At 40.8% G+C, this 25,283-nt stretch overlaps 1 protein-coding gene, 1 non-coding gene and 1 pseudogene across 5 annotated transcripts in view; 1 reads left to right on the forward strand and 2 right to left on the reverse strand.

The window, feature by feature from the left end:
• Positions 1–10,534: 10,534 nt before the first annotated feature.
• On the reverse strand, positions 10,535–10,943 carry LOC136136238 (small nuclear ribonucleoprotein G pseudogene; annotated as a pseudogene). Its single transcript, XR_010656657.1, has one exon. The product of XR_010656657.1 is annotated as a small nuclear ribonucleoprotein G pseudogene (transcript).
• A 6,917-nt stretch (positions 10,944–17,860) lies between these two features.
• KIF1B (kinesin family member 1B) overlaps positions 17,861–25,283 on the forward strand; it is a 130,195-nt gene continuing 122,772 nt past the window's right edge. For 2 of the 3 annotated variants that reach the window (XM_065888124.1, XM_065888139.1), the window contains exon 1: positions 17,932–18,037. In XM_065888124.1, coding sequence (XP_065744196.1) covers positions 17,932–18,037 — 106 coding nt within the window. Of the gene's footprint in view, positions 18,038–25,283 lie in introns of all 3 variants that reach the window. The other variant, XM_065888131.1, reaches the window with a different exon arrangement.
• LOC136140670 (U6 spliceosomal RNA) lies at positions 19,457–19,558 on the reverse strand. The gene has a single exon (XR_010657645.1). It is a non-coding gene; the product is annotated as a U6 spliceosomal RNA (small nuclear RNA).

Genomic DNA, 25,283 nt, shown 5'->3' on the forward strand with positions numbered 1-25,283 from the left:
ACATGCTGCGGAGCAGCTGTGCCCGTGAGCCATGGCCGCTGAGCCTGCGCGTCCGGAGCCTGTGCTCCGTCCGCAACGGGAGAGGCCACAACAGTGAGAGGCCCACGTACCGGAAAAAAAAAAAAAAAAAAAAAAGAATACAGTACCTCTATTTATTTAGGTCTTCTTTAATGTGTTTCAACAATACAGTTGTATAACTTTTTTCCATATGGGTCTTGCTCATCTTTTGTCAACTTATCCTTAAACATTTAATAGTTTTATTGATATTTTTAACAGAATCGCTTTATATCACGTCTATTCCTAACGAAAAAGAGCACTTTGGATTTTTGTATATTGATCTTGTATCCAGAAACCTTATTAGTTGTGGTAGCATGGCTGTGTGCATCACATTAATAAGTATTTTGGTGTTCTTTCCTTGTATTCTAGGGATAACTCTACTGGGCCATGGCTAAATTCAACTTTCTAGTACTTTCTGACTTTAGAGAGGTGCCTTTGTACAAAATCTGTAATCTGAGAAACAGAAGGGCTCTGCAGAGTGACTTCATCTGTCAGAGGGGCAAAATGCTTATGCAGACCAGGCTATTTTCATCTTGAAACCTAGAACAGTCTAATCTGCCTCTATTGACCCTTCTCTGTGTGCTTTTGCTTAATTTGTCTAGGGATGATTACCACCGCATTCCCTTCACTGTTTTAGATTCTTTTTAATTTGAGCTCCATTGAGAGCTCAAACAATATTAACTACCATCAAGGTTTTGTAACTCTCCATGGTGCTTATCAGAGTACTTATGCAAAGAGCTCTTTTTTTAAGGAAAAAGTTGGTTTCTACTGATGAATTGATGAGCTTCTGTTTATTAACTCATTGTAAGCTCATTTTTGTGTTTGGCCTTTAGGAAGCTAGGAGCTGGGTTTTGTGCTCAGTGGGTTTTGTGCTGGGTTTTGTGCTCTCTTGACTCTGGTTTTTTTTTTTAATTTTAAATAAATTTATTATTTTATTTTTGGCTGCGTTGGGTCTTTGTTGTTGCACGCGGGCTTTTTCTAGTTGCGGCGAGCGGGGGCTAGTCTTCGTTGCGGTGCGTGGGCTTCTCATTGTGGTGGCTTCTCCTATTGTGGAGCACAGGCTCTAGGCTTCAGTAGTTGCAGTACACGGGCTTCAGTAGTTGCAGCACACGGGCTCACTAGTTGTGGCTCATGGGCTCTGGAGCGCAGGCTCAGTAGTTGTGGCGCACGGGCTTAGTTGCTCCGCGGCACGTGGGATCTTCCTGGACCGGGGCTCGAACCCGTGTCCCCTGCATTGGCAGGCGGATTCTTAACCACTGCACCACCAGGGAAGCCCTTGACTCTGGTTTTTAATATTATTTTCTCTTTCTATGTGTTCCCCTTATTCAGACAGTGCCCCCACCATAGAGCCTTTTATTATTTAAAAAATTATTAACTTTACTCCTACTTTAATGCTATATAGTTTTATTGTTTGTATGCTTCAGTGTAAGCTATGTCAAATCCTTTTGTGGATAGGTGAAGTTTAAATTCTAAATGAAATGAGAAATGTTCAATAGATGTTGACTGGATGGCGAGTATGAGGACTTTAGCGGGGTGGAAATCTTCCAAAATTATTAGTGTAGAAACTTAATTTTGATGTTTTAGAGTCTATGCTTATAAAGAAGGCTTTTTACATCCTATACTGTATTGAATTCAGGGGGAAAATCCGATTTTACTTTAAATTTCTGCTAGTAAATCAAAAGCATTTCACAGCCTTATAAAATAGTGATGCTTGGCATGATAATTTCACATATTACCGCGGAATTAATATTTTGTTAAGTACTGAATTGTACCTCTCGTGAACAGTTGTGGGCTTTTTCTTTTGAGCTGAATCTAAACCTGATTTTTAAAAATCGCTACCAGAGCGCTTGTGTTCTCCGGGTTTCTGAATTCCAATAACCCTCCTTCAAGGGCATCTCTCAAAGGCGAGCTCGGTCGGTTAACTCGGGGCGATACAAAGCATTTTGTTCTTTTACTCGCGGCCCTTACTCGGTCTCCCAAGGAGACAAGTTGAATGCCCACTAAGTCATGCTTTTCCATTACTCATTCGGCCTTTTCTCCCAAGGTGGCGTGTGGGAGGTGCTGTGATCGGGCTCGATAAGAATAGGCCGGGAGGCTTTCTGCGGGATCATACACTCTTCCCTTTGCGTGTTTCAGCTCCGATCCGACCGCGCCGCGTTCGGCGGCTTCAACGCGTGAGATGTTTTCCAAACGGACAATGACTCCACACTCGGCCGCCTCTCACAGTCGTCTCTGCTCCTCTGGCCCCCACAGCCCCGCCCCACTTAGGCTTGCTTTGTCCGCTTACAAGGCGGATGATCGGGTTAGCCCGGCGCGCCTGCTGCCGACTTACGCCCTTCGGGGGTCAACCTGGAGGGGACTCCGGGCACAGCCTTCGCCCACGCCGCACCCCCCGCACCCCCTCCGGCCTCTGAGCCACCAGGGGGCGCCCCGCAGTCTCCGCCTCTCCCCGCCGCCTCCCTTCTCCGGCTTCCCCTGCGATTGGCCGGCCACCCCGAGCTCTGCACTCCTACTGGTCGCTGCCCGCGTCAGTTGCGGGCGCCAGGGCGGGCGGAGGTGACGCGCGGCGGCAGGGCTCCGGGCGGTGTCCGGCGCCGGCGGCTGCAGGCGGAGCTTCGCAAGGACCGGCGTGGGGTAGTCAGACGGCGGCGGTCTTGGGAGGTGCCAGCGAGAGGCCGAGCCTCTCCCCAACCGCCGAAGCAGCTACCGCCGGCCCTTCGCCGCGCCCCGGTCTCCCGCGCTCCCACCCTCCGCCCGCCGCGGCCCTCGGTGCGGGGCCGGCCCGATGCGTGATGGGGCTGCCGAGCGGCGCCCTGCGGCTCTCGGCGGCCGCTGCTCGCGCTGAGGAGCGTCGGTGCTGGGCTCCCCGCGCCCCCGCGCGCCGCGGCGCTTGCTGATCTGGCCGGCCCGCCCGCCCGTCCGTTTGTCCGCAGCGCGGCTGAGGTAAGGCGGGGGGCGGGGAGGGCGGCGGGGGGCGCTTCGCCGCCGGCCTGAGGAGGGGGCCGCCCGGGGGGAGGGGCGGCCGGCCCAGGGGCCGGCGGGGTCCGAGCCGGGGAAGCTCCGAGCCGGGCCGGAGCCGCGAGTACTGAGGGCGCTGCCCCGCCGGGGCAACGGGTGGGGTGGGGCGGGGCGGGGTTGGGGAGCCTTGGCCTCGGGGGTGGGGGACCGTTCCCGCGAGCCCCGGGCTTGGGTCCAGCGGCCTGCTGGGTCCCCCGCAGCGCCCCGCACCAGCCCTCCGCTACCCCTGAGCCGCCAGGCTCCGGCCGTGCCCAGAGGTCAGCAGAGCCGCCGCTGTCGGCCCGTTCGCCGGGCTCTCTGCGCATATTGCGGCTCTGCTCCGTCTTGAAGCTACCCTTTATTATTTCCCCCCATCCCCTCTCCCCGGTTTTGGTTGGCATCGGGGCTTCGGCTAGGAATGTGGTTGGGCCCTTTTGCCAGATGAAGGCAGGAGCGGGTATCGCGTGGGAGGGGGGAGCCGATGGCGCAAGGACTGGAGAGGAGGGGCGCGGTGGGAAGGGAGGGGGCTTGTTGGATGCTGGCCAGCCGTGGGGAGGCTGGTGTGGTCTCGGCGATAGGCAGCCCGGGATTACTCTAGCAGCCATATTGGGAGGATGATCTGACAAATCCTTTAGGAGCGAGGTCCGGTTGCTGGAAGGCGCCGAGTGACAGCCCTGGCAGCTTTCAGGGTGACGGGCCGCACCACAGCCAAACTGGGGGGGTTGGGAGGTTGCTCCAGCGAGCCAGTCATTGTTCGTGCCACACAAAACATTCCGGGCCCTAAAACCAGAATGGAACTCCAAAATCACTTTTTCTCCTTGGTGAATTGCTAATTGAGCTTCCAGGGCAGAGTGCCTTCAAGATTCCATTCTTGTTGGGGTGAAATGATGGGTTTCTGTGTTCGTCTTCTACGACCAGGGCTATGGACACAGAAGGGATGACGATGCCTGACTTGTACAGAGGCAGATCTGAGGATTGCTAAGGCCAATGTATCAGGATGGAGGCCTGGAATTAGTATGTTGTGTCGGGTGGATAGATGTTCAGAGTAGCTGAGATGCAGAGGTGAAGTAAACTGGAATATTTTGATGATGGTAGAAGCTTGCAGCAGTATTTCTGAGGCCGCAGGTTGTCATCTTTGTGGAATCTCGAGGTAGCTGAAATTAGATTGTCAACAGATCCCTTGCTCACATATCTCTTACTGTTCTAGGCAGCTGTTCTGCTGATACTGAACATGTTTTGTGTCTTAGATGGGTCTGTCTGAGCCCCATGAAAGTATGGTGATTGGATTTGAATAGCTCTTAAGAGGTGATATCATGGTGGATATTTTATATAAAGGCTGGCATTTTGTCAACTTAGCTTAGTCATAATAAAATCTTGTGTTCTCTAAGAAGCGAGGTGATGCTCCCTAATTAAATTGGTATAGCTGTTGGATTATGAGACAAGTGAAATTGGTAATGTACAGTTTAAGGATGGAATATGAAGATTGCACACATGTTGGCGTTGTAAAAAAGATCTGGATATGATCAATAAGAGTTCAGTGTGAGCCTATAAATCTGTCTTTTCCTACATCCTAGATGTGGAAACGTCCTGGAGAATGGCATGCCTGCTTTCTTTGTGCCCTTCGCTTTCATTCAAACTCCATTTCTTAATGAATAAATTCCTGTAACTAAAGTTGAACTGCTTAAACATTTTCAGATAAGGTTTTCTAAGAAAAGTCTTAACACTTTATTTTATCATTAAGTTTTCCTTTTAAAACTTGGTTGAATCAAACATGGCTTCAACAGAAATCAGTGGTTTTTGCATTGTGTTAACATGCGAGAAATACAGAATGTCTGTTTTTAAATTCCATGCCCCAATTAAGAAATATTTCTAAGATTTAAATTTTGACATTGACTTTATTAGTAGAAAAGATCTGAAGAATTGTGGTTAAACATAATTTCAGCATTTGGTAAAATCAGACCTGATTGTGAGTCTGATTTGGAGGCAAGATTTTGTGAGTCTGTGCAGCTCTGCTCTGATGAATGTTTTTCCAAAGTTTATCCAATTAAGTACAGCTTCCAAGCAAACTTTCCTTTTCAAGACCAGATATGAATGCAGTTTTCCTTTTTTCTCTCTTTTCTCTTTCCCACTTTGAATATGTGCAGGGAATAAACTGCCAAGAAGAGTGCCAACAGAGTCTCTCCAAGGCCAAAGCTTTCTAGCTCACATCCTGCTTTGGTCTTGTCCTGGGTACAAAGTAAAGGACAACAAAGTGCCCCTGCCTTGTTTGTAAACCCCATTCCCAGGCTGCTGATCACAGCAGGTCTTTTCCAGGAGTAAGCATATCCCTTTGGTCTTGTACACTGATGTGACGTAATTTCACAAGGCTCTGAAGGGAAACGTATAGATATCTACTTCATGTAGTTCTCTTTAAAAGATGGCCTTGTTGGTACAGATACTGGTGAATTTCTGGAGTTCATAAAAGAGTGTGAATAAATACATATTTAGAACTTTTTTTTCGTGCAGCTCATCAGTAGAAGATAAATGAAACAGATGTGACTGTAATAGCAAAAACCTGCCAAGGGTTCTTTGGACTTTTCGATTAATGGCCCAGTAATTCGTTTATGCTCACTTCTGCGACATTCATTACCAGTTAATTAAGAGTGTGTGTAGAGATTTAGTTCTTTACTCTCAAGGAAGTTTCACTTTACCATATGCCTATGGATATGGTAAGATCAAGTTAACTCCAACTCCTTTCTGTTTTAGTACAGTTTAGTGTATTGCTGCCCTTGCCATGGTGGTTTCCATGATTTTCAGTCAGAGCCTCTTCCCTCTCTGTATTGCCATATAATACTTAACTATCTAATACTCGATTGGTACTTTTGTTATTGTTTTGTAGTGGTTTGTATATATGTTTTAAGTCACAAGATTGTAAATGTCTGATAGATGTTAGAATTTTTTTACATATGATATCACATTTTTTACGCCAAAGTGTATCATTCAACAACACCTTCACCTACCATTGCTCTGTTTGACGACTTGGCTTACTTCTCCCTTCCGTCCGAATTTCTGACATCATCCTGGCAGACGTCGGTGACTGTATAAACAACAACCACAACAATAATGATAAAATAGCGTACTCATATTGAGCTCTTTCTATGTGCCAGGCTCTTTTCTGACCACTTTATATTTACTCACTAACTTAATCTTTATAACAGCCATATAAAATAGATACAATTATCCCCATTTTACAGATGAAGAAACTGAGACAGAGGCTAAATGACTTCCCCAGGGTCACTAGAAGTAGTAAGTGACCACTATGCTGATGTTCCTTTATAACTACTCTTAACTTTAAAATTCCTTGACTTCAGCTCAAGCAAACGTTGGCTTCATTCTGTTCCAGTAATTCAGTATTGTGACCATATCTTCTAACATGTCATCACCTTCAGACCTTCAACTATGATAATTTACAGCTCTCACTTTAGTAGTCTCTTGCTGTGTGTTCTCCCACCTCAAGTCTTTGGTCCATTGGCCCTTTTCAGATTTTACTTGTCTTCCTTTTCTCCACTGTGATTTCTGGGTGCATTGTCTCAGCCATTTTCTTACTAGCACTTGAAGTTTTTAATTCTTCTTTATTGTTCTGCAAGACCCACCGTGCCGATGCCAGCCTTGCATCATTCCTGTCATCGGTAGCCTCCTTTTTCACTCTGTGTCATGGAGAAACCTCACACAGTGCTGGGGATTGGTGCCACAGTTGATGCGTAGTCTTAGGTTTCCCCTGAGTCTGTCTTTGGTGTCTATCAAAGCATTTCTGCTCAGTTCCCTCCCCCGTTCTCCACACTGGCTTTTCAAAAATCTTGACCGTTTTAGTTAGGCCTCCTCACTGCCCCATACTTGGCATAAACCTTACCTATAGCCTCATAGGAAAGAAAAGGCGTGAATTCCCCCACTTCCCCTTCCTTTGCTTACAAACTTCTCTGCCTTCTTTTTTTTTTTTAAACATCTTTATTGGAGTATAATTGCTTTACAATGTTGTGTTAGTTTCTGCTGTATAACAAAGTGAATCAGCTGTACGTATACATATATCCCCATATCTCCTCCCTCTTGCGTCTCCCTCCCACCCTCCCTACCCCACCCCTCTAGGTGGTCACAAAGCCCTGAGCTGATCTCCCTGTGCCCATAAATCTTTATAGCCTTCTGACATTGAATGAATTGATAGGTTTGATCTAATTGTCTCTTCTCTGAAGTTAAAAGCAAGTCCTGATTTTTATTTTTCTGAGAAAATACATTCCTTGGATACAGCAACTCTGAATACCAGCCACAGCAGTACCTGCTTTGACAATCTTACCTGCTGTATTAGCATGAAATAATTCTGCAGGAGCCAGAACAGCCTCATTTGCTTCATCACATAATCATGTACCAAGCAGGCACCTTTTCTGAGAAAATACTGAAAACTTCTGAGGCCTTCCTTCCTACCATAATTAGAAAACAATTCAGACTACCCTCGCTCTCCATAGTGAGGTCCTTGGCTCGGCTGTCCCCCACCCCACGCCAAACGCTCACATTCTGCCTTCTTACCCTCTTTCCTCCAGTCTCAAGGGAAAGCTTACTCTATCTGACTTCAGCTAACCCCTTGGCTTGTTTTGTATATCACTGCCTTTTCTAATCTTTGGGGACTTGCTGTATTGGCTACTTTTCTTTCCCTCTTTCGCTGTTTCCCCATACACAGTTCCTTGAACACAGGAGGCGCAGTCCCACAATAGGGCCTTTGCTCTGATTCTTTCTTCCGCTTGGAACACTCTTTCCCTGAAATCTGCTTGGCTAATTCCTTTACCTCCTTCAGGTCTTTGCTTAAACCTCACTACCTCAACAGGCCTATTTTGACCTCATTTATGCACCTGCATGGCATCCCTTCCAACTACACTCCTGAGCCCCCCGACTTTGTTGTACTTTTCCTCCTTAATAACGCTTATAATCACCGAATATTCTGTGTAATGACTTAAGTTATTATTTTAATGTCCCCTCTCCCCTACTAGAAGGAAAACTCCTCCATGGCAAGGATGTTTATCTGTTTTGTTCACTGATTTATCCCAGACTCCTGGAACTGCCTGTTACATTGTAGGAACCTCATAAATAGCTGCTGAATAAAGGATAGAAACATCCAAGTCTTTCGTATTAATAAAATGGGGTAGGGAGGAGAAAAATTCCTGCTTCATCCCTGTTCCCTCCTGGCTGTCTCTCCTGTCCTCACTGCCAGCTTCTGGAAACAGTGAGGATACTTGCATTTCCAATTCCTTGCCTCCTAATTACTCCCCAGCCCACCACAGACTAGCTGCAGTGATCCCCCCACTTCACCAACACTGCTCATGCTCTGGTTTCCAGCCCTTGTTGCTGATGCGGGGAGGGGGGGGTTTGGGGGGGCACGCCTCACGCCTGTGCTGTATTGAAATTGTTGCTCACTTCACTCCCTCCTTTGTCTGCTTCTGTTTTGTGGGGCTGGTTGCAGTCTCCTGGGCCTTGTGCTTTTCTGGCCATTCACGTGGCTATCATTCATTCAACACAAATTTTTGTATAACTTTTAAAGGCTTACTTTGTTTTTAAGAGCTAGAATTTTGACTACATAACATATTTTCGGTGTTAAAATAAATAGCAGATTAGGCTATTACAGGAAAGTTTTATATAGTTATAATTTATATCACTTACTGCTTTTAAAAAGGTTTTGAGCAGCTTACCACAATACTATATATATGGTGAGGCTGTTAAACATGGAGAAGAAACAAAAATGTATGTGACAGGAGGAAAAAGTAAATATACAAATTACAACAATTTGTATATGTGTAAGTTTGTATAGTGTGGTTATTGTAACTTAGTTTTGAAACTTTTGAAAGTCAAAATAAAAAGGGAAAGAGAAATTACACACTTTTCATTCTGGTAAAAGAAAGCTAATGATTTGTCAAGAGAAACTTTTTTTTCTGGTAATGAATTCTAAAGAAATTCTAAGAGAAAAGTGTTATAGACACCCTGATAGAAAGATATACGTACTAAGTGTTTTCAGCAGGTCTTTAAGTAAAAGGAAGGAATGTTCTTCAAAGACCTATTTAAAAAAGTAATCCACCTGCTTTCTGCACTGAGAATACCACATTAAAATATAACTTAAGTCTTTTCTATGAAGGATATGACTAACGTGGTTCACGTATATAACTTTATGTAAAGATAAGTCTGAGTATCCCAGCAGAAAACTCATTATTTAATAACCCTGGTGAGAACCTGGAATACTTGTATTGTGTTGTCATCTCAATGAAAACATACCTATTAAGCTTTGGGTACTGGTTTATCATGTGGCAAGATTGACACATTGTTGACACGTGGAAAAGTCTGACCTGTGTTCTTGCCCAGCTAGTGAGCTACCTACCAGGCAGGTAGGTGTGGTCACAGGCAGATTTCAGAAGGAACCTTGCCTCATACCAAATTTGAATTAACCTCTGACTGAAACTTCCATTTCTACATCGTAGCTGAGCTGAGTTCATTTTAACCTGGACAATTCCAGGAGTAGCTGTTGTCATCCACTTTGACAATAGAAGAGCTTCAGTGGAATATTGGGTTTTGAGTGGCAGAGCTCCCAGTGGATCTGCTAAAAGAAAATTATAGGATGTGGCTTCAGATATTAAAATGAATTGACTTACTAGCCAGAGCTTAGTATTAACCATCCAAACAGTGAAAGATAAGAAAACAATGAAAAACTTTAGTTTATTTTAAGCCTTAGGCCATAGGAGCTGTTTATGAGAATAAAAGCATGTCACCAGTAAAAAGGAAGGTTCTTGATTTCTTAATTGCAGTGACAGGAAGACATGTGTCTAATAAATCTAAAAATTGTTTCAGGTTATTTTCTATAGTGGTTAAAACAGTTGGGGAGCCTGACTGAGCTAGTGTAATCTCATTTGAGATTGAAAATCTGATCTGTCAGGAAACTTCCTGTGCAGTCTGATTCTTGGCATTGGGTTAGAATGCAGAAAGGTTTTTCTAACATGTGATCCCTTTTGAGCTTTCACAGCTTGGCTCATGGCTGATTTTTATCCACAGAGTCAAAGACCAAGAATAGACATACATACACACACAAAATTCATACACACACAAAAATGAATTCTCACATTTTGGGGGCCATTTTGTCAGTATAGGCATGGTCAGTGACACAGAATATTGGATCCTAAAGCCTGCTTGGTCCTCAAGGAGAGTATTAGGCCAAGAGATGCAAAACTTTAATAATAACAAGGAAATTTTCACACCCTCTCAAAACGGGCTCATTAGCTACAGATATTTATTTTGGAGTATACATTTATTCTTTCTTATAATTCATTCTTTTTTTTTTTTGGTTATGCTACAAGGTTTGTGGGATCTTAGTTCCCTGACGAAGGATTGAACCTGGGCCCTCGGCAGTGAAAGCACCGAGTCCTAACCACTGGACTGCCAGGAATTCCCTAATTCATTCTTTTTTTCTTTTTTGACTATTACAGAAATTTAACAAAAAAGTTCAGTAAGAAAATGTACACGATCCAATTTTCATTATAGTAAAATGTGGAGAGGGGACATGTGGAAGCAGTTGATTTCTCTGGTGAAGACAGCCATTGTTTATACTCGTTCCAAGGCTTCTAACATGATGATACTATTTTCTCGTATTACCACCATTCCAATATTGTTCTGTTGCCTACTAGTTGCCATCTCCACACATTCATCTATCGCAAGATTCATAAAGGGATCAAATCCCCTCAATATTCCTTGGACATGTCTGCCACCATTTAATTTCAATGATAACTTCTTGTCCATAAATTTCTTCAAGTCTGGAGGGTGAGCTTTGCTCATGATGTCTGCTCGACGAGCTCAAAGATTCCTCCAAACGGAATTCGAGTTGTCCCTCACCCCTAATTCATTCTTTAAAATGTAATTCACTAGAAAAGATTATCTTTTAAATAGACTGCTTGTTGATATTGTAAATTTGCGGGGATATAGCAAATCGTGTGAATGTTGAATTTAAAAGACTGAATTTCTTGGTTAAATTATGTTTTCAGTTGTGACAGACATGTACTGAATAAAGTATCAATGTATGAGAGTTAAGTAAACTACTGACTGCAACGTAGGGCAGAATGAAATAAGTAGAAAAATGAGGAATCAACACAACATTTTTAGGGAGCAAAGAGAAAGAAGGTATGACTTTTAGCTTAGAAAGGGGGATGTTAAGGAACGTATGACTTAATGCTTCCTGCTTCATGGTGACAGTTGACCTTGTCCTCAAAAGATACGGGCTTGTAGGGGCTTCCCTGGTGGCGCAGTGGTTGAGAGTCCGCCTGCCGATGCAGGGGACACGGGTTCATGCCCTGGTCCGGGAAAATCCCACATGCCGCGGAGTGGCTGGGCCTGTGAGCCATGGCCGCTGAGCCTGCGCGTCCGGAGCCTGTGCTCTGCAATGGGAGAGGCCACAACAGTGAGAGGCCCGCGTACCGCAAAAAATAAAAAAAAAAGAAAAGACATGCACTTGTAATAGGTTAGAAGGGAGAATGAGCTTCCAAGCATCACATGCTTGGTGTAGTAAGAGGTGCTTGGTGGAGAAGGCTTAAAGTTGGGCAGTGAAAACAGACTGGGGAAGGAGGTTGGATTGTGGAGGCTCATGAATTTTTAGGTTGTGTTCTGAGGCCATGGAAACCAACTGAATGCTTTTAAGGAGAGGGAATGACATGCATTGACCTCTGTTTTAGGAATATAACCCTGGCTGTTTTCTATAAAAAAGGGATATTACAAAACCTAACCAACCAAAAATCTAAGATTATTTCATTCTTGTTTTTTCACTTTGCTGAGAAGTCATTTAGTCTTCTCCTTAGGCTCCTAATAATCCAGAGTGCCTCTGAGGGCAAGAGAGAATTGCACAAGGTCAAAGTTAAGCAATTGTGCAAAAATTTAGAAAAATTCAAATGAATTAGATCTAAATGTTTTATTATCCCTTTACTGTTAGTGAAGGCTTCTGGAATTTTTGCTCCATTCCATTTTCCTAATGCTTCTAATCGTATGTCATAAGGAAGGAAAACTGGTCAGAGGAACAGCCTAGAACTGAGGCTGTGTAAGTGATTTAGAGTATGTATGGTTGCCTTTCCTACCTGCCTTTTGGCTCTATGAAACTTGGAAATGTATTGTAATTTTTATTGTTTTCCTATAACTTCTTAAAAATATTCTGTAATTATTGTTTCTCACTGGAATTTAAACTTGATTTCAGATTTATATAATTGGTAATTTTTTAAAAAGATCGGGGAGTTTTGAAACTGTAATTCTTTGATGGACATCCATTATAAAAGAGATACTCTTTGTAGTTGTAGGGAAGTAACAAAGTAACACTTTCTGTAGTCCACTTAACTGTAGTTTCTTATTACTGTATAAAATTTTAACTCACTTGTGAAGATGGTTGCAGTTTTACCACAGGACAGTTAAATCAGAAAAAAAAAAGTACTTAGGTTCAGGTTGTTTTGGGAAAGTAATTTAAAAATATACCTATCACTTACAAAGAAGAATGACTAAAAGCGTGACTAAAATTCTGTCTTGTCCTCAAGGAACTTAAAATTTACAGCAGAGATAAGGAAAACAGGGCTCCCTTGGTAGCGTAGGGGTTAAGAATCTGCCTGCCATTGCAGGGGACACGGGTTCGAGCCCTGGTCCGGGAAGATCCCACATGCCACTGAGCAACTAAGCCCGTGTGCCACAACTACTGAGCCTGTGCTCTAGAGCCTGTGAGCCACAACTACTGAGCCTGCGTGCTGCAAGTACTGAAACCCACACGCCTAGAGCCCGTGCTCCGCAACAAGAGAAGCCACCGCAAATAAGGCCATGCACCACAAAGAAGAGTAGCCCCCACTCACCACAACTAGAGAAAGGCCGCACGCAGCAATGAAGACCCAACACAGCCAAAAACAAAATAAATAAATTTATTAAAAAAAAAAAAAGAAAAACAAATAACTCATTTTGCCCTAGGTAAGGTCAATGAGTTGAGAAGTATTAAATGGAGAAGCATTTGCATTTGGTTTGCAAGGTGGGGAGAATCGATGCAAGCTTTAGAAATGAGTAGCATATGAGAAGATCCTGGAAGAAAAGTTGGATTTTGAGAAGGACAGGAGAGGAGGAAGGGTACAGTAGGTAGAAGGAGCATTGGAGCAAAGGCACAGGGACATAAAAACATGAGATGCTTTCAGGAAACCCTCTGGTGGGTGGTTGTTAAGGAAAGTGGATGGAAGGCAGTGTTTTGTGGGCTTGTAAAAATAGGTGGTTTGGGCTTCCCTGGTGGTGCAGTGGTTGAGAGTCCGTCTGCCGATGCAGGGGACACGGGTTCGTTCCCCGGACCAGGAGGATCCCGCATGCCGCAGAGCGGCTGGGCCCGTGGGCCATGGCCGCTGAGCCTGTGCCTCCAGAGCCTGCACGTCCAGACCCTGTGCTCCACAACGGGAGAGGCCACAACAGTGAGAGGCCCGCGTACCACACACACACACACACACACACACACACACACAATAGGTGGTTTATGTTACAGAACACATTGAGAGCCACTGGTGAGGAGTTCAGTCATTGCTTGGTAGACAGTAGAGAAACTGGACAGTGATATGAAGAGACCTGGGCGTTAGGAGTGTGAATCTGGCAGCATTGCATAGTGTGGATGGAATATATGAAATGGCAGTATTGTGTAGTATGGTTGAGGTAGGAGGAAGAAAGAGAAAAAGTGGTGAAGATGATTAACGGTCTTGGGTGAGATGTATTGAAGGCGTAAAAGGGATGGTATGGCAGGGGTAGGAATGGAGAGAGATTTTATAGGTGGAAGCCATGTAATTTGGCAGTTGATTAGATGGATAGAGGAAACAAGCTTTTTGGCCTGTGTGGGAACAGGAGAATGGTGAGAACATTAAAAGAAATAGAAAAGAGGTGGAAGAGCTGAGGGAGGTGGAGAGATGTTTGGGCTTTGGGTGTGTTAGGTTGAATGGTATGCCAGGAGGCTAGCTGGGTAGAAGAGTGAAACAGCTATTGAAAAGTATATGTGTGGGACTTTAAATAGTAAAGAGGTTAGTATTTTGGCTCCTAGTACTTTATATCTAAATAGTACTTTATAACCTAAAGCTTAGCAAGGAGGTTTCAGCCTCTGTTGTTGGTTTGTAAGTTAGTTAGCAGCATTGAACATTTTGGTAGGCCCCCGAATAGAACACAAAAGAAGAAAGTTTTGTTTTTTTAAAATTTACATATCTACAATATTCATTAATTGTCAACATTTAAGTCTCTTTTATTACCACCCCTCTCCCCCAAATCATGCTATTTAATTGAAGAAACTGGGTGACTTGAACTGTAGATTTTTCTGTATTCTGGGTTTGGCTGATTGTATCTTCTAGGTATCATTTAAATTGTTTCTTTGCTCCCTATATGTCCTATAAACTGAGGCTTGATTCTATCAGTTTTTTTTTTTTTTAAGGGGAGTGGGATAATATTTACTAGGTGGTGCCGTGTGTTTCCTACTGCAGCACATCAGGAGGCATAGGCCATCTACGTGCCCCACTTTTAGTGATGCTGAGGTTGATGATCATTTGGTTCAGATTTTGTCAGCTTAATTCATACAATATAATGTTCCCATATCAACCAACCTTTCGTTTAAGTCTTTTTTAGTAGATAGTGATGATGCAGAGAACCTTTATGTTAGTAGGGTTGGGAATTGGTGACATTCTAATTCTGTCATTTCTTCTGCATTTATTAGTCAGACTTCTTCTGTAAAGAAGAGCTTGTCCTCGTTGTCTATTTGACTGTCCTGGAATATAGTTGATACAGGATACACAGACTGGACGCATGCTCTGTTCTTTTGTTTTATTTGCCAGTTTTCAGAATAATGAGGTTTTTGAAGGTATCGTTATGAACTCATGAATTTATATATTTAATGTTTTTCAGTCCATATGCAGTGTGTTTGTATGTATGTATGTATTTTTATGCTCCAATTATCCCATCTTTGTCCAGTGGGAGCTCCTTTAAGTTGGCACTTGTGTCTTTTTGCCATGACCCCATGTTAGTCTTTGATTTCTTGCTTGTGGTCATACTAAGATGTCCCAGAATCATCTTGAAATTTCTTGCCCAGACTTGGAATTAGCCACTTTTTCAAGGAACCCAAGTTCAAAGAGACTTTTGAAGGAATAGGATATTCACTTTGGGAAGCTATTAAAGAACATACAAGCTAGAATATAGTCGTGTAAAATGATAACAGTGTTCTCACAATGTGTTTGGGACTGTAAGTGCTGTAGGAAATACCAGTGATTCCTGGAATGTTTGGGTCGTCATTTGGAAGAGTTAAGACTGGAGCTGGGCCATCAAGTAGAGGAGAAAATGAAGATTCATAGATCTGTTGTAGGGGGGAAATTGTTAGAAGGTGTGAAAGAACGTGTGTGGAATAGTAAAGGAGCTTGACTAGAATACAGAGTACCTTGACTGATCTTGTAAGTGCTGGGGAGTAAGAAAAGGTTCTTGGGTTTGGAAGTGAAATTGAAAGTCATGCTTTAGGGGGCTTCCCTGGTGGTCCAGTGATTTATAAGACTCCGCACTTCCAACGTAGGCGGCGCGGGTTCAATCCCTGGTTTGGGAACTAGGATCCTACATGCCATGTGGCGCGGCCAAAATAAATAAGTAAAAAAAAAAAAAAAAAAAAGTAGTCTTTAAAAAAAAAGAAAGTCATGCTTTAGAAGGGTTAATATTGCAGTAGGGTTAAGCAGTTGAGTAGAGTTCTCAGCTGGAGGTTTACAACATAATCTTTAGAAAATGAATAAAACAAAACAACCCATACCTGGGCCCTGTCTCAGAAGGGGGGTGGCTAGGCTCATTTGCTTTTCAAAAGACCCCTGTGTGATTGTTTTGTGCAAATCCTGCTCCTCTCCCTCCATTTAAGGACTATTGGATTAAATCTAAAAGCTCAAAGATTAGTTTCTTTATTGCAAGTGTGCTAGGCATGAGGTAGTAAGGACATGGATTAAGGTTAGGGCAATGGAAATGAGAGGAAGGAGGGGATAGAAGAATGGAAATTTATGTTTTAAAAGCTTTCATATGGTATTTCATTAATAATGTTAACCCTAATGAAAGGATTCAAAGAGAAGGAAGCAAAAATGACTCCAAGATTTATGGTGTGGGTCCAGATAGAAATGGGAAGATTGGCAGAGGTTGCTCGTTTCGGGGAGAAGATAATGGGACATACTGAGTGTTGAGATGATGGCTGTATATTAAAGTGGACTCGGGGGGGGGTTGAAATGTGTTGTGTGTCTTGCTTTTTGCGAATGCTTCATTCACTCTCTTTTGGCAAAGTATTCAACTATTGACTATAGGTCATGCTGTATCGACTGGAAGGGTTAATAACTCTAAGCTTTCATTTAATAAGTGTGATTAAAATAAATGTTTGATGTATTAAAAAAAGAACCATCTGTTTATTGTAAAATAAAATGTGAAACAGACTGGAAAAAACATTGCAGCAAATATAAAAAGATTAATATCAATAAATATTGTAATCATTTGAAACACAAACAAAAAAAGTCAGTAAACCAAGTAGAGGACTTGAACAGATAAGTCTCACAATTGGGAAATATAATTCATTAATTCAGTCCTTCAGCAAACATGTAGTGAGCTCTTTCATCAGATACTGTTTTAAGTGCTGGCAAACAAGGTCTCTGAGCATTCTGGTGGTGGTGTGAGAGACAGACAATAGACATGGTCCAAAAAACAAGAATTTCAAATAGTGATAGTGCTGTTAGAAAATAAGATAGGGTATTTATTTTTGCCTTTTCCTGTGGAAAGTATTAGTAGTTGTTCAGCTGGAGGTTAGCATTCCTAACCTTTACTTAATTATGTGGAAAAAAATTGGTCAGGTTTAAGTTCTGTTGGAGTTCCCTGGTAATTGGACCCATAAGTATTTTTCTTTCTTAGTTTTTTCTTTTGTTCAATTCTTTTTGAAGATGTTTATATAATGGATAGAGTACAGATTGAGATCTGTTGTTTCTTGTGGAAATTACTTATGTGGGTTATTTTCACAGAATAGTGTTCGTTTTGTTCTGTTGGGAGGGAAACTGTTCCTCTAAAAAAATGTTCACATTTTTCCCTGTGGCTTCATTCATTCAAAAGTGAAATACAGTGATTTGATTCTGCCATGAGTCAGAGGATAGAACTTGGGTCTTTTGAAACCTTCTCTGCTTATTGTACAGGATGGTTGTAAGGGCCAAATGAGATACATATGAAAGGGTTCATAGAAGTTAAAGGAATCCCAGGATATCTATAGTTAAAGAAGTTAGCTAGAGCTTATCTTTTCCTTTTGCTGTTTAAATATACATCCTGTAACTGGATGTTTCAAACTGAAATTAATATATAAAAAGTTCAGTGCATTTCTTTAAAGACAAGTAATAAGTTGTTTTGCAGATGGCAAGTTACTTGTGTAAGGAACCCTCTTTAACAAATAAACATTTTGGGTTTTTTCATATATTATTGAAGACTGATCCAGAAAAAACAGAGAGCAAGGAAGACGTTTGTTACTTTGCAGTTAAATTTTTTATTATTAAGTCTAGGGACTTTTTAGGCATGGTAAAGAGATAATGGAACAGGAAAACAAATTACAGTCTTTATTTTCTATCTGATAATTTACGGTTGAGAATGTAAGATTTATAGGGAAGAAAAGGGATGAGGTTTTTAGAAATGGAAACAAATAGTACTAAGATAATGGCTCGTATGCTCAAGTTAGCCCATGCTTTCTTTAATTCTGACTATCTTGTATGAATCATTTTTTCTTTTTTAAAGGAAACTTGAACATAATTTCATAAGAAGATTTGATTCTTTATTTCTGGACTGCATATATATAACAAGACCATCAGAATGTCGGGAGCCTCAGTGAAGGTGGCTGTCCGTGTGCGGCCCTTCAATTCTCGAGAGACCAGCAAAGAATCCAAGTGCATCATTCAGATGCAGGGCAACTCAACCAGTGAGTTCATGTTGTGTTCTATCAACTCTGTCTCATTTTCCTATCCTTCCCCCTTTTCCTGCTTGCCGTGATCAGAATACATGAACATTTGGCTATTAACACTTCGAACTTTGCTGTTCTGAATGATCCATTGAATGTTTTTCCCCTGTGATATGTGCTGTAGCATATTTAAATATGGACTATTTATTTTCTTCTTTACAATTGAGAAGTCCTTAGAGAACTGAACGAATTTAGTTAGCGTTATTAAGTTGAAATCTTGAGGATAGTAAAGGTGTAAGCAGTGATTTTTAGTAAATGATGCTGTGAAATATACCTGTTGAGCCTCCAAGATTACTTTGCTTTCTTGATTTTAAAAGCACTTGAGCTTGCCAAGATGGTCTTCACACTTACTCTGCTTCCTTACAGTGGTTCTTTGAGTTGAACAACAGATATAGCTAAAACAGTAAACTTGTAAATTATTACTAAAAATTATCAGTCATTGCTTCCTAGCTTGTTTCCCTATATAGTTGCTTAGGTGAAAAATGACTTGAAGCTCATTTGAAGCCCCTTCAAAATTGAAGGGGTTTTTGGTACTTGAATTAGTTACTCGGTATGGATCTGTAGGCAAACTATTACTTAAAATAGATGTAGGTTCTACTGTTTCAAAACCTATAACTTTGTGATAAAGCCGAATTGTTGTTCTTTCAGATAGATACAAGTTAATGTTGAATTGTTGAGGAAACATGCTGATCTCATCTATTTGTGGGCCAGTGTTTTGTGTAGAGGATTCTCCCAGTGGGAAATAAAACTTTATATATTTAAGGTCTACAGTGTGGTGCTTTGATATGTTTATACATTGTGAAATGATTAGCAAAATCTAATATATCCATCATGTCTCATAGTTACCTTTTATTTTGTGGTAAGAACACTTGAGATCTACTCTCTCAGCAAATTTTACATAGACAGTACATCATTATTAACCATAGTCACCATGCTGCACATTAGGTCTCCAGAACTTATCTTATAACTGAAAGTTTGTACCCTTTGATCAGAATCTCCTTTTTTCCCCCACTCCTCAGCTATCATTCTCTATTACTGTGAGTTCGCCGTTTATTTTTTATTTTTTTCGCCGTTTATTTTTTGATATAGATTCCTCATATACAACTTTGAACCTTCTGTTGCTTACATACTTTTCTGAACTTGCTAAATAGGACTCACAACATTTTATTTTTTAAAAAAAGATTCAAAAGTAGGAGTCTAAACTGCTGTACCACTGTTTGTGCTTTACATTTCTTTGTCAGTTGTGTCAGTGATTCTATGAATTATATATCCTATGAATAATTGTAAAAAGAGATGCAAAATTCAGTATTGTTCTCTAACAAATGTTTATATTCCTAAATGTCACTCATTCAAGCTATGTTATCCTTTGTGTTTCATTTTAAGAATTAAGTTTTACACAGTATAACTAAAAACTTGCATGGGGCCTTGCTAAGCTTCTCTGTATTGTTCCAGTTTTAGTATAGGTGCTGCTGAAGTGAGCACACTAAAACCTGATTATTGAGCCCCTTGTTTCTTTCTGAAAAATGCATTTAACTATAACTTAGTATGGAGGCATTTTTGACTGCTGGTGTTGCCTCTAAATATGATGGTGTGTATCACAAGTTCTTTTAAAGTGCGGACGTTAGGAAATCCTGGATCAGGAGCCAGAATTGATTCCAGAAAGAAATACTTTTCTCTGTTTTGCATGCTGAACTATCCAGGAATCCCCAGTGTCATGGAGATGGATTTTCATTAATGGTTGGGGTGTTGCTACTTTCTTTATAGAGTTGGAAATCTTAAACTAAAACTTTTAAGGAGAAAGTGAGTATTAAAAGGCCATATCCACGAATGCAAAGATCACTTTATCATATAATAAAAATAAATGGAAAATGTTTATTAGTACAAAAATAATATTAACATTTTTTCTTGATGACAGATCATTTTAGAATGCCCACATCTTAAATGGGTTATAAGTTTATATTCATTGTCAAGGTCAAATAGCATTACGTTAATTTCACCCCAGTTTTGATTTATTTTTGTGAATAGGTAAAACATTCAGAGGGTATGAAATCCAAAATGTACAGAGTGTACAGTACAAACATTCCTCTCACCCCATCACGTAGTCAACCAGTTCCTCTCCCTAGAAGTAACTTGTGTTAGATTTCCTTCAAGAGATAGTTTAAGCAGGATTATCTTTCTCTAATGTAGTTTTTTTCCTTTTAATTAGTGGTAAGGTATAATAGTAACTTATTTTGCAGTCTTGACTGCATTGTATATTTTATTTTTTTAAATTAATTAATTAATTAATTTGGTTGCACCAGGTCTTAGTTGCGGCAGGCAGGCTCCTTAGTTGCAGCTCGCTGGTTCCTTAGTTGTGGCAGGTGGGCTCCTTAGTTGTGGCTCACTGGCTCCTTAGTTGCGGCTCTCTGGCTCCTTAGTTGTGGCATGCGAACTCTTAGTTGCGGCATGCATGTGGGATCTAGTTCCCTGACCAGGCATCGAACCCGGGTACCCCACACTGGGAGCGCAAAGTCCTAACCACTCTGCCACCAGGGAAGTCCCCTGCATTGTATATTTTAAACACCTGAGTAAAACTATTCATGTTTATATCTTGTAAAAGATGTATTTTTTTTCTTTTTGAGATTTTAGCATGAGAGAATATCCATGTAAGTTAATAGGATTTTATTAACAAGTATCTACTATATGTATAATGGTATGCTAAGTACTAAACCAATATAAAAAAAACTAATCTATTGACTATTCAGGAGAATAAAACTATTAGAGTGTGTAGCAAAATTAAGATTTTCTATAGTTCTGGATAGTTACGTGAAATGGATCTGGGTCTGCTTAATTTTCTGACTGCTAGTGTTTGATCATCTGGATTAAGAGCTCACTGAGATTATTGATGGCTAATAAAAAAAATGTTAGACCTCATTGTATCTAAGATATGTGGCTCTCTTTCTGACCTTATTATTTTGATTGTATAGAAAATAATGTCAGGTTAGGGGAAAAAAGTAAAATTATCCAAATGTGATATTCATTCTGAATGAAGGATTTCAGCTGTCTTCACTTGTAGTAGACAGCAAACTGAAGAAGAAAATAAGATTCCTAGCTGAACATTTTCTAAGGATAGGGCCATAAATTTTGGAGTTTGGGAGGATGCTAAGTTCTATTTACTCATTCTTGTTTATTTTCCCCAAAGATCTCTCCAGAATTACTGAAAATATTTATATGTCTTTTGAGGAAATATTAATGAAGAGATGCCTGGTTTTTATTAGAAGTAATTAATATGGTTAGACTAGGCCTGGGCTTATTGTACTAGTACTATGAAAACCAGTCTGTGGACCACCTTAAGCACAGTGCTGAACTACCAGTGATTTTTTCCATCATATTTTGTCTACAACCTTTCTAGACAGCAGACTGAGTGGCTCTGCTCTGTCTTGCCCTATGTCTTTTTCTTCCTCTTTTGAGAGTCTGCTGTAATGTGAGTCTCTAGGGATCACAGAGTTGCATGTACCTTAGGACCCTGCCCTTAAGGAGTTAAAGTTTGTGGTAGGAGAGACAAGACATACCAAAATAACCTCAATATAAAGTAAAAATGATCAAAGTGATACTTGCCATAAAAAAGGGTTTTAAAAAAGTGCAGATGTGAGTTTGGCAAAGGGCACATGTAAAATTCATAGATGATAGGAGGGTATTTCAACTTGACCTTGAGGATTAAACTAAACATCCCGTATGTTTGGGGAAAGTTTCAGAATTGTAGCTTATTAGGACTTATTAGTGTTATATCTAGATTGGTACTCCTAGCCTCATCTGGCTATAACACATTGCCTCTTCGCTTAAACATTCACCAGGAGAAATTTGTGACTTTTAAAATAATATTAGCCTCCTGAAACAAAAGTCCTCATTAGATGAATCAGCCTTAGAAAAAGTAGTGTTAGATTTCTAGCTGAATGCTTTGTCATGGTTCAGAAAGTTTGGGGTAATTTTGGTTTCTTTGAAAGGTGTTTGTTTTTGGAAAGCTAATTAGCTAATTGTATCAGAGACTTTTTCCTCTAGAATTTTGGCGTTTTCAGTTTTCTGCTGTTTTCTATTTCTGTTTACAATTTTATATGGCAGTTTTTTAGTAATTTGACTAATATGTAATCCAAATAACTTTGGAGAGATTTTAAGTGAGCCAACTTGTTATGTTTAGAAAGTATTAATGGCTTGTTTTTAAAAAATTGGGCTTAAGATTGGGATAGAGCATGGATTTTGAACCTAGAATTGTTGGAAAAACTGAAATGAATTTTCTGTAGCCACGTGTGTTAGCTGCATTAAAAGACTGCTATGCTGGCAAGCTGGCCTGGACTCTGCTCACACGGATTATGGCTGATTGCAGATGGAATGCAATGGAATGTTCCTGCCGTAAGGTCTCATGAAAAAGTAGAAGAGGGTGGTGAAGAGTACTTTAGGGAATGTGCTAGATTTGAAAACTGAGTAGTGGCAGTTTTATTCAAGCACTTTCTGGTCTCAGAGGGAGTATTTTCTATGGCACAGACAAATGTTACTGTCTTGACATTTGGGAGACCAGAGTGCATACAAATAGCTTTGTTTAATAATATCCCATTATATTCCAAGTTTCTCCCACTTTGGAAGCATTTTTTATTGTCTAATTACTTTAAAAAAGGAAAATGGGACAAAATTAATGCTCTGCTCACATTTATGGTTACGTTATGTGTGTAAATCTGGAGACTTTGAAACTGCATAAATTCCCCTCTGAAAAACAATAAGTTCTCACACACTCCTTCTGGTGATTAAATTGTGATCTTTTGCTTTGTCTTTAACCATAGGAATCAGTCTCTAATCCTTTGGTAAGTCTCCTTCATATTTTTATTAATCTTCCTTAGTTTGGGATCTTTTTTTTTTTTTTTCCCTATGCCCAGGTATTAAGTGGGATAAAAGAAATCCTGTTGTTTTTTTTTCTGCTAATTGCTTACATTGTATATTTTAAAAGGCTCTTTCATTCGCACTTGTGCATTTCTAAACCAAATGCTGCACATCACAGCTGGTACAAAGAATGACTTCATGTCCATTAATGAAAATTTGGGATGGGGGAACACAGGGACAAAATGGAGTTTGGAAAGGAAGACTTTTGAAAGGAATTCTTATAAATCTGTATGTTTTTTCTAGCATAAATTAATATAGCTACATGAAAATAAATGTAAATGCATATAAACTATCTTTGTGAACATTCTGGAAAATAAGAGGGCAAGAAAAGTTACCTCCATTTTTACCTCTTTACTGCAGCCTACTGCTGCATTTTGATGGATTTTTATTGTTGTTGTTCCAATTAGGTTAAATGGTTAGCATCTGTGTAATTATGTATTCCAGTCTTTTCTTGTTAGTCTTTAGTTTTCTTCTCTCTTTAGTGTTACCTAATTTGCACTTGCATTTTAGTCTGAGTTTCTTTTACTGGCCTCTATGGTTAGACTTCTGAGTGTCTATCAAGATGGGAGCCCTTTGAAATTATATGCAAAATATGTTTCATGCATATTCCTAGGGAGACGGTAATCACATTCAATATGATTTTTAAAATTCATACATATGTTTTTTTATTGAAGTGTAGTTGATTTACAATGTTGTGTTACATATATATTCTTTTTCATATTCTTTATCCATCCATCTGTTGATGGACATTTAGGTTGCTTCCATGTCTTGGCTTCAGTACATTTAAAATTTTTTTAATTTTGGCTGTGTTGGGTCTTCGTTGCTGTGTGCGGGCTTTCTCTAGTTGTGGTGAGCGGGGGCCACTCTTGGTTGTGGTGCGCGGGCTTCTCATTGCGGTGGCTTCTCTCGTTGCGGGGCATGGGCTCTAGCCTCAAGGGCTTTAGCAGTTTTGGCTCGTGGGCTCTAGAGCACAGGCTCAGTAGTTGTGGCACACGGGCTTAGTTGCTCCGCGGCATGTGGGATCTTCCCAGACCAGGGCTCGAACCCGTGTCCCCTGCATTGGCAGGTGGATTCTTAACCACTGTGCCACCAGGGTAGTCCCAGCTTCAGCACGTTTTTAAAGAGAGCTCTGTCCCCAAAAAGGGTTAAGAAGCACTAGCCTAGCATGAAAATATCTGCTTTAAGTCTTTTCAGGATAAGCCAGGACATGATTAGGTCAGACTAAGGTGTAAACTCCATAATATAACACCCAAAGTGCTTCACAGTGTGGCTGGAGGAGTAGGATAAGGACAGCTTTTCAGCTACTACTTCTTCACCTCGACACCATGTGCTCTAACCATAGAGATGCAATGTGCAGTTTTTTGTTTTGTTTTTTACCTACCCTTCGTTAAGATTCATTTGGTGAACTGTATATCTCACTCATACCCAAGTCATTCATCTCTCAGTAACCTCTACCAATGTCATGAATTTCACTGAGAGTCACTAAAACTGCTGGATGTTTTGGCATTTAAACTCCTAACAGCACTATTTTTCTTAGAGTCCAGAACTGGAAATAACCCCCAGTATCCATCAGCAGGGGAATGGATAAATAAATCATGGTATATTTACATAATAGTACATAGCAAAGAAGAGAGGAATTACTGCGTATACGCACACACACACACACACACACACACACACACACGGAAATCATAAACTGTAGCTATACAAGCAAGTTGGAAAAGCAGTTGATGTATTTTATTTATATAAATTTAAGAACATACAAAACTGTTCTCTGTATTCTTTACTCCATAAAAAGACATAGGGTAAAACTATGAAGAAAAGTAAGGCAATAATGACAAAATTCTGCAGGCCTCAGTGGAGAGATGGTGGGCAAAGAAATCTGGGAGGGTCATACAGTGGAGCTACAGAGGTGAGAGTCATGTTCTGTAATGCGCTGGTGGGTACCTGGGGTTTTGTTTATTGTTGCTGTTTAAACTCTACATATATTTTATAAGTATATCTACTAAACATTTAATTAAAAATGCATAAAAGCAAAGGGAAAAAACAGTCTTAATCTTACAAATTGAGATGCTGTGCACCCAGGCCTATTTAGACCAGTGACCAGGGCATACCATATGATAAGCACAAGTCCACGAAATTTGCCTCCCGTCCCCTCTTTCTGAAACATTAGAACCACTTTTTTTTTTTTTTTTTTTTTTGCGTTATGTGGGCCTCTCACTGTTGTGGCCTCTCCCGTCGCAGAGCACAGGCTCCGGACGCGCAGGCTCAGCGGCCATGGCTCATGGGTCCAGCTGCT

The sequence above is a fragment of the Phocoena phocoena genome, chromosome 1 (genome assembly GCF_963924675.1).
Source record: "Phocoena phocoena chromosome 1, mPhoPho1.1, whole genome shotgun sequence".
Classification (NCBI taxonomy): domain Eukaryota; kingdom Metazoa; phylum Chordata; class Mammalia; order Artiodactyla; family Phocoenidae; genus Phocoena; species Phocoena phocoena.